The sequence below is a fragment of the Propithecus coquereli genome, unplaced genomic scaffold (genome assembly GCF_000956105.1).
Source record: "Propithecus coquereli isolate 6110/MARCELLA unplaced genomic scaffold, Pcoq_1.0 Scaffold28, whole genome shotgun sequence".
Taxonomy (NCBI): Eukaryota; Metazoa; Chordata; class Mammalia; order Primates; family Indriidae; genus Propithecus; species Propithecus coquereli.
Window position 1 is genome coordinate 13,413,556 of NW_012148396.1, and position 9,351 is coordinate 13,422,906.

The 9,351-nt window shown below is 41.5% G+C and overlaps 1 protein-coding gene and 1 pseudogene across 1 annotated transcript in view; both read left to right on the forward strand.

Annotated features, from left to right (window-relative positions):
* Nucleotides 1-1,158: 1,158 nt before the first annotated feature.
* LOC105813369 lies at nucleotides 1,159-2,060 on the forward strand (annotated as a pseudogene).
* Nucleotides 2,061-8,321: 6,261 nt separating this feature from the next.
* Nucleotides 8,322-9,351, forward strand: part of LOC105813330 (E3 ubiquitin-protein ligase HERC2) — a 193,360-nt gene continuing 192,330 nt past the window's right edge. The window contains exons 1-2 of the mRNA XM_012647969.1: nucleotides 8,322-8,420; nucleotides 9,064-9,166. Of these exons, the coding sequence (XP_012503423.1) occupies nucleotides 9,095-9,166 (72 nt within the window). The 5' untranslated portion in view covers nucleotides 8,322-8,420; nucleotides 9,064-9,094. The remainder of the gene's footprint in view (nucleotides 8,421-9,063; nucleotides 9,167-9,351) is intronic.

Consider the following 9,351-nt stretch of genomic DNA (forward strand, 5'->3'; position numbering starts at 1 on the left):
GCCTCGGCCTCCCAGAGAGCTAGGATTACAGGCGTGAGCCACCGCACCCGGCCAATTCATTCATATTTAATGTAATTACTGATAAGGTTGCTCTTACGTCTGACATTTTGCTATTTTTTTCAATATGTCTTATGTCCTTTTTGTTCCTCAATTCATGAATTACTTCTATTCTGTGTTAAATGCATATTTCTCATAATTTCTTTTACTATGTAATTTTGAATTATTTTCTTAGTGGTAATCCCTGGAAATTACAGTTAACATTGTATTTTATAACAATCTAGTTGGATTAATATCAACATAATTTTAATGGTATTTAATACATAAAAACTTTGCTTCTATATACAGTACTTCCCTCTTATCCACAGAGGATATATTCTACAACCCCCCAGTGGGTGCCTAAAACCATGGATAGTACCAGACTTTATATATATTATGTTTTCTCTATACATATACATATTCCTATGATAGCTTAATTTATAAATTAGGCACAGTAAGAGATTAACAACAATAAATAATAAAATAGAACAATCATAAAAATATGCCAGCTTCCCTAACTGTTGTACTTTGGGGTCATTATTAGGTAAAATAAGAGTTACTTGAACACAAGTGCCCCCTGGTGTAGTTAGTGTATGCTTTACACTACAACTGATAATCTGATAACCAAGACAGCTACTAAGTGACTAACAGGCAGATATTGTATACAGCAGAGATATGATGGACAAAGGGATGATTCAGGTCCAGGGCAGGACAGAGTCGAATAGCATGAGATTTCATCATGCTACTCAGAATGGCATGAAATTGAAAACTTATGAGTTGTTTACTTTTAGAATTTTCCATTTCATATTTTTGGACCGTGACTTATCATGGATTACTGAAACCACAGAAAGCAAAACTGTGGATGAGGGGGAATATTGTAGCTCCATTCTTCCCCTGTTTTATGCTGTTGTCATATGAATTACATTCTTCTACATTGTGTGCTCATCAATATAGATTTATAATTACTGCCTTATGGGATTGTCTTTTAAATCAAATAGGGAGGAAAAGACATACAAACAAAAAATATAGGCATCGACTGGCTTCAAGTGCCCAGGGAGAGGTTTTTCGATATGAGTGGTGAAGGCAGTTGTTGCAAGTGGAAGTGACACAACATTTTTTAGGATGTCTGAAGATAAAGAAAAAGTGAAATTATGCTGTCTTGAACCAGCTATACAGAAATTCATTAAGACAGTAATCCCAACAGATCCAGAGAGGTTAACAAAGCACCGGATTAATATTGAGAAGTCTCAAAGGTGCAGAATCTGGGACAAGTTGCATGAAGAGCATATTAGTGCAGGATGTACAGTTCTGCAACTCTGTTCCAATAGCCGAGAAATAGGGAAGCTTTGTTTGAAATTCTGAAAGGATGACCTAGTACTTCTGAAGAGAATGATAAATGATGCTTCTGTTAAAAAAGAAGCATCAGCAGCAACAAAACAATTTCTCCAACTCCATTTGAAATCTGTAGAAAAATTTAAGTTAATGGTGAAGAAACTCTTCTGCAGCCTCCTTTGATCAGATCCATGACTGTTGGTGGAGCATTTCACACTATAGTTGAAGCTTGTTCTCAGAGCTTGATTCAGATATATGCGTTGCCTGAAATGCCTTGAGATCAAAATGCCTGTCGAATCATGGAATACCTTAGAAGAGGATTTACTTGAACTTAGCCAACCAGTCATTGATTTCTCTCTCCTACTGAATTCTCAGCAGAAGATTGACAGCATTGCAGACCATGTCAACAGTGCAGCGGTGAATGTTGAAGAGGGTACCAAAGACATGAGGAAGGCTGCAAAATACAAGCTGGCAGCTCTGCATGCTGCAGGTGACCTCATTGGAGGAGTGTAGAGGGGTCCTGATGGCTTCCTCAAAGGCTTCAGAGTGGCAGAAATTGCAGCTGCACTGGTGGTGAAGTGTTGAGCTTCACAGGTAGAAAACTGATACAAAGAAAGAAACAGAAAGTGATGGAGAAGCTGACTTTCAGTTGCCCAGATGTTCCCAACCAAACTGACAAAAAATGCAGTTAAAAACCAAACTTTGGGCCAGGCGCGGTGGCTCACGCCTGTAATCCTAGCACTCTGGGAGGCCGAGGCGGGCGGATTGTTTGAGCTCAGGAGTTCAAAACCAGCCTGAGCGAGAGCGAGACCCCATCTCCATTAAAAATAGAAAGAAATTAATCGGACAACTAAAAATATATAGAAAAAAATTAGCTGGGCATGGTGGCATGTGCCTGTAGTCCCAGCTACTCGGGAGGCTGAGGCAGAAGGATCGCTTGCTTGAGCCCAGGAGTTTGAGGTTGCTGTGAGCTAGGCTGACGCCACGGCACTCTAGCCCGGGCAAAAAGAGTGAGATTCTGTCTCAAAAAAAAAAAAAACAAAACAAAACAAACTTTGATATTATTGGTGCCAACACATCTCTCCTAATGAGGACCTTTGCTGCTCTTGGACACTTGGTCAGCTTTCAGAGCACAAGTATATCAAGATAGTGGCTATAGATGCTCAAGTGGAACTTACTGTGATGAGTGACTATATTTTGTTGTTTGCTGGGTATTAATGGAGCTATTGGAGATTGAGGAGCCTGGAATGAGGGTGTATAATGTCTGTCGGGTGAAGTTTGAAGACTCCCAAGGAACAAATTTTCTGCCTGGAAATGTGAAAACCGAACCTATAACTTTGGTGAACCTTATCGCAGTTTGGTCCAACTATACTTTCTGGTAAAGAAAATTAGTAGTGTAAGAAAATGGAAAGAGAAGCCCAACTTCTATTTCATATATTATCATTTGTGACAATGGCTTCTTTTCTGAACTCTTCCTCTGCCTCTCTTTAAATAAAGAACACAGAGGCTGAGGCGGGAGGATAGCTTGAGCTCAGGAGTTTGACACCAGCCTCAGCAACAGTGAGACCCTGTCTCTATCAAAGAGAAGAGAAAAAAAGAAAGAAAAAAAATACACCAAACAAGAAAACCCAGCCAGGCATTGTGATGTGTGCCTGTAGTCCCAGCTACCCAGGAGGCTGAGGCAGAAGGATCACTTACAGCCCAGGAGTTGGCGCTTGCAGTGAGCTACCATGACATCACTGCACTTTACCCAGGGACACCGAGTGAGACTCTGTCTCAACAAATAAACAAGGCAACTGAGCACCCGCCATGCAAATCCTTACCCCTTCATTTAAAAATAAAATAAAATAAAATTAAAGAACACAGAATTAAAAAAATACATTTACACTTTTAAAATATTTACTTATGTTATTACCTTTATGAGTGCTCTTTATTTCTTCATGTTGACTCAAGTTACTGTCTGCTGAGTTTTTATTTGAACCTGAAGAACTCCCACTGTTAGTACTTCTTATAAAACAGATCTGCTAGCAAAGACTTCTCTAATTTTTTAAATTTATCTGGAAATGCCTTAATTTACCCTTTATTTATTTATTTAGACAGGTCTTGCTCTGTTGCCCAGGGTAGAGTGCAGTGTCATGATCATAACTCACTGCAGCCTCCAACTCCTGGGCTCTAGTGAGCCTCCTGCCTCAGCCTCCTGAGTAGCTGGGACTTTAAGCGCATGCTACCATGCCCGGCTAATCTTTCTATTTTTTGTAGGGATGGGGTCTCACTATTTCCCAGGTTGGTCTTGAACTCCTGGGCTCAAGCAATCCTCCCACCTTGGCCTCCCAAAGTGCTAGGATTACAGGTGTGAGCCACTGTGCCTGGCCAATTTCTCCTTTATTTTCGAAAGACAGTTTTGCTGGATATAGAATTCTTAACTGACAGCTTTTGTCTCTCAGAACTTTGAATATGTCATCCCACTGCCTTATTTCTAATGAGAAATCAACTGTTAATCTTATTGAAGATGCATTGTACATGATGAGTTACTTCTCTCTTGCTGCTTTCAAAATTCTCTCTTTGTATTTGGTTTCAATGATTGGCTATAATGTATTTCAGTGTGGATGTCTTCAAGATGATCTTTCTTGGAATTTGTTGAACTTCTTTGACATAAATATTAATCTTCATGCCTTTTCTCAAATATGGGGAGTTTTTGGCCTTTATTTCTTAAAGTATTTTTTCTGCCCCTTTCTTTCTCTACACTCCTTCTGCAACTCCATTATATGTATATTTGTGTGCTTGATAGTGTTCCATGTGACTATGAGGCACTGTTCATTTTTCTTTATTCTGTTTTCATTTTGTTCCTCAGATGAGATAATTTCAATTGACCTATCTTCAAGTCACTGTTTTTTTTTTCTTTTCCATGTTCAAATATGCTTTTCAGCTCCTCAAGTGAATTTTTCATTTCAGTTATTGTAGTTTTCAATACCAGAATTCCTACTTGGTTTATTTTTAAGTTTTCTATCTCTTTATTGATATTCTGTTGGGTGAGACATCATTCTCAAAGTTTCCTTTAGTTCTTTAGACATGGTCTCCTTTAGTTCTTTGAATAATATTAAAATAGTCGATTTAAAATCTTTGTCTTGGTTGGGGTGCAGTGGTTCACACCTGTAATCTTAGCATTTTGGGAGGGTAAGGCAGCAGGATTGCTTGAGGCCAGGAGTTCAAGACCAGCCTGAACTGGTGAGGCATTGTCTCTGCCAAAAATTTAGTCAGGCATGGTGGCATGCATCTATAGGCCCAGCTACTCAGGAGGCTAAGGTAGGAGGATCACTTGAGCCCAGGAGTTCAAGGTTACGGTGAGCTATGATGATGCCACTGCATTTTAAGCAGGCAACAGAGTGAGACTGTCTCAAAAAAAAAAATCTTTGTCTAGTCTTATTAAGTCCAACATCTGGGCTTTCTCAGGGACAGCTTCTATTGACTGACTTTTCTTTTTCCTTACATGTTTCATAAATAAGAGGCAACTCTTTAAGTTGAATTCTCTACCCTCACTCCCTAGGGTTTGTTGTTGTTGCTCCTTGTTATAGTTATTATTGCTTGTTCAGTGATCTTTCTAAACTAATTCTGTAAAGTCTATATTTGTCATGCAAAGCCACCGAAGTCTCTGTTCTGTTAACTAAATTTTTAGTTAATGATTACACAGAGATTTCCTTAAATTTCTAGTGCCCAAAACTCTTCCACTGTGTGTGTGTGTGTGTGTGTGTGTGTGTGTGTGTGTGTATGTGTGTGTGTGTGTTGGGGCATGCCTTCAACACTCAGGCAGTTTAAAGTTCTGCCCTAGCCTTCTCTTCCTGCTTTGACAGTCTCCTGGTCAACCACAGGTGATCTTAGGTCCTGCTCAGGTATTTCCAGAGCATGCACAGAACCCTGCACATGCAAGTAGCCCTCTAGATTTCCCATGCCACTACACTTGGCAGCAAACTTTTTAAAAAGAGCCAGATAATAATTATTTTAAACTGTCAGACATACAGACAAGGTTGCAACTACTCAACTCCAGTTGTAGTTCAAGAAGCCAAAAAAATACAAAAATAAATAAGTGTAACTATGTTCCAACAAAGCTTTTTTGAGGAAATAGGCAACCATCCCATAGGACATAGGTTGCTGATCCCTGGTTTAAACCATTATTTGAGCTTCATATTTTGATGATTTTATTTATTTTTTCTTTTTTATTAAGCCACCCTGGTGAGGAGCCAAGGAGTGCAGGAACAAGACCCACCCAGTCCCAGCCGCCCTGGGCTGGGTGTGATGATTTAATTTTTTGTTATGAGAAGTTTTATTGTTTCTTTTTAATATTTGCTTGGGGTTTCTCTCTTTCTTTCTTTCTTTCTTTTCTTTTTACTCTCTTGTTTTCTCAGGATTTTAAATTCTATCTTGTATTTATCAAAATATATATTTCTTTATATTTTTTATCCGATCAACCTAACATCCAAAGTCCTTGGTGGTCAGAATCAGCACTTATGCATGGTAGTTATTTTCCTTGTGTATTTTGTAATTCATACAAAATTTATAGTTCACGTTTGGCTGATTTGACCTGTAGGAATACAGAGGGTAATGTAATAAAAGTGTCTTTCCCTTCAGAGGGGTTTGGGGTTTGACTCTACCAGGTTCCCCACTATGCTGCCAATATGGGACAAGTGCTTGGCTTTTAGTTTTCCGGGCCATGGGAATGGTAGAGTCATTTTCAAACCTCAAAAATATATAGTTCTATGTTTAAACATTCTGAGAGGATGTTTTAAACTTTGTTTTCATTTGGTACTAAAACAGTTTTTTTTTTGTTATTTTTATTCAGTAGGTAGAATTTTTCTGATCTACAAATTCTCAAATCTCTACAAGGATTCTGGCTTCATATGTACATGTGAAGAGGGTAGTCTGAACAAGATTGAGATTACACTTCTCAATCTAGTATAAGTCCTGAACCTTTTCTCCTTGGCTTGTTGGATCCAGGTGTCTAGGTTGCAAGTAAAAGCAACTACTCCCAGGCTGGGTGTGGTGGCTCACACCTGTAATCCTAGCACTCTGGGAGGCCAAGGTGGGAGGATTTCTTGAGTCTTGGAGTTGGAGGTGCAGTGAGCTATGATCACACCATGACACTCTAGCCCAGACAACAAGCGAGTCTCTGTCTTTAAAAAAAAAAAAAAACCAACTACTCACTGGGCATTATGACCTTGCCTCTTCTATTTTTTGGACCCCAACTCTCCAGGTTCCAAGTAAGGGTAATTATTATAGCACAAGGAGGCCTTGATTCCTGTACTTGTCAGAATCAAAGTCTCTAGGTTCAGAGTATAGGTAACTACCATTTGGGCAAGAAAGCCATTTGTCCTCTGCTTGTGCTATTTCAATTCTCTAGGTTTTGAGTAATGGTAATTACTTCCAGGGCAAAACACCTTGTGTCCTTTATGTGTTGAATCCCAAGTTGTAGGTTTGGAGTATCAGCAACTGTCTCCAGAATACTAAATCTTGTCTCCTCTGCTTGTTAAAGATTTTCTGTACAGGATCCAAGTATGAGCAATTCTTCCCTGGACAACAAGGCCTTGTCTCCCCTTTTCATTGGACCCAATGTTTCCAGGTTCTGAGGAAGAGCAACTCCTACATGAGCATCATGGCCTTTTGTCATTTGCTTCTTGGACCCAAGTTCCCTAGGTTCTAAAAATGGGCAATAACATCCAGGTTACCTCTTTTGTTCTGTTTGTGAATCTCTGGTGTCTAGGATCCAATTCTGGGCAAGTATTTCTTAAGCAAGAAAGCCTCATGTCCTCTTTGTTTTGGATCCAGAATGTCCAGATTTTGAGGATGGGCAGCTACACCCAGGATACCAGATATTAAATCCTCTGGTTGGTAGAAAACAAATATACCTATATTGTGAGAATGGGCAACTACTTCTAATAACCCTGGCCTTTTCCTCACTGCTCTGTCACTCAAAGGATGTGAATAAACAGAACCACCCCCAGGACAACAGGGCCTTGCCCAGTCTACTTTTCACATTCCAGATTTCTAGGTTCTGAGTATGGGCAACAACTCCTACCACGATTAGGCCTTGGTCCCTCTGCTTGTTGACTTTTAAATCTCTGGGTGCTGAGTGTGTGCACTTATAGCTTCAAATCATATCTTCACAGTGTGTTAGATCTCAAGATGGAATTTAATCACTTTACTACATACTTGACAAAATTTGACTTTAATCACTGGCTTAGTTGCATCTCACAAATTTTGTTATGTTGTATTTTAATTTTTATTCAATTATTTTCTACTTCCTTTGAGATTTCTTCTCTGATCTATAGATTATTTAGACGTGCAGTGTTTAATTTACAAGTGTTCGGAGACTGTCCTGCTATTTATTGATTTGTAGTTTAATTTCCTTATGATCAAAGAACATACTTCGTATGATTTCAACCGTTTCACATTTCTTAAATTCTGTTTTATGATCACTGGTTTAGACGAGGGCTGATTTCCTTGTCCTCATATAACTGCTCCATGTATTCTGCTCACGATTTTTGTTGCATTCAGTGGGACAGACAGGGTTAAGCTCTTGCAGGCAGGAGCGGACTCCCGGAGGTGTGTCCTTAGCCTGGGACAGGGGTGTCAGCCTCGCGACCTGACCCGCACCGCCCTACATCCTGCCCCTTCTGCTGGCGTTACAGGGAGCGTTCAGGTACCGGGCGAATTTTTGGACGGCAGTGCGCGCGAGCGTGCGTGCATGCGGCGGAAGTCCCTCCTTCCGGCGCCTGCGGTTGGCTCTGGCTGCAGCAGGGAACTCCAAGGAGGAAGAAGAGCGGGATTGTAGGAAGCTGGAGAGTCGAGAGGAGCGACGAAGGGGCTCCTCTTCCCCATTGGCTGTGACTGCGGAGCTGCCTCGCTGCGATTGGCTGGGCTCCGGGGGCGGCAGGCCCGCGTCGGCCCGCCCCTCGGGTCGCGAGAGGCGCCGGGATCGCGAGCGCCGGCTGAGACAGCGGTGGCCGGGAGGCTGTGTCCTCAAGCTGGCAGGGCGAGGCGGCTGGGCTGCTGCGCCTCAGGTCTTCGTCCCGGGGCGCAAGGGCGGCCGGCGGCCGGGGCGGTGTGAGCCTCGGGCCGGGGGCGGCTGAGCTGGGGCGGCGGGTGTTGGCGCGGCGGCCGGACCTGGGCCTGCGCGGACCGCCCGCGGCGCGATCTACGGCTGTCTTTCCATTTCTAAGTGATTATTGTTGTGGGTTTTTCTGCTGACGTGACTTGTGATTAATTTGTTTCACGCACCACACACTGGTCTAGGGTAAAGCGGCAGGTGCATGCCGGTGTCATTTGTCGTTGAAATGATGGGCTTCCTGTCTTCTGTTTGTGTGTATACGTTTTGGATTTAAGGGAAAGGGGATGACATTGTGATTTGGCCTCCAAGGACCGACTATTCTCAAGGTCTCGCCAACGTGGTACAGAAACTAGGCGAACCCTACCTATATTGAAAGTAGGCTTTTCCTTCCTCCCTCTCTCCATCTTTCCCTCTCTCCTCCTCTCACTTCCCCTCCCCCAACTCTCTTCTTCTCTTTCCTTTTTCTGTTTTTTCATTTTTCTTTCTCTTTTTTTTTTTTTTTTTTTTTTGCTACATTAAACCTTGTGGGAGGGCTCTTTGTAAAATTTTTTAAAATAAAATGCTTTAGGGCTTCAATATTTCTGTTTTACTTGCAGGCCTGGCAACTGGGAAGAAGCTGGAGGAAAGATGCCCTCTGAATCTTTCTGTTTGGTTGCCCAGGCTCGACTTGACTCCAAATGGTTGAAAACAGATATACAGGTGGGGTTCGACATGCCTTTTTCCTGGTGTGTTCTTGCCTCCGTATTTAAATTTCTGGTTTAAGGCTTTTTTTTTAGGGTATGTCAGTTGGATCTTTTAAAGAGATGTCTGTTGGATCTTCCTATATTAGAGAAGGAGGTTTATTTTCTGCGACTTAAGATGTAATAGTTTTTATGACTGTTTTT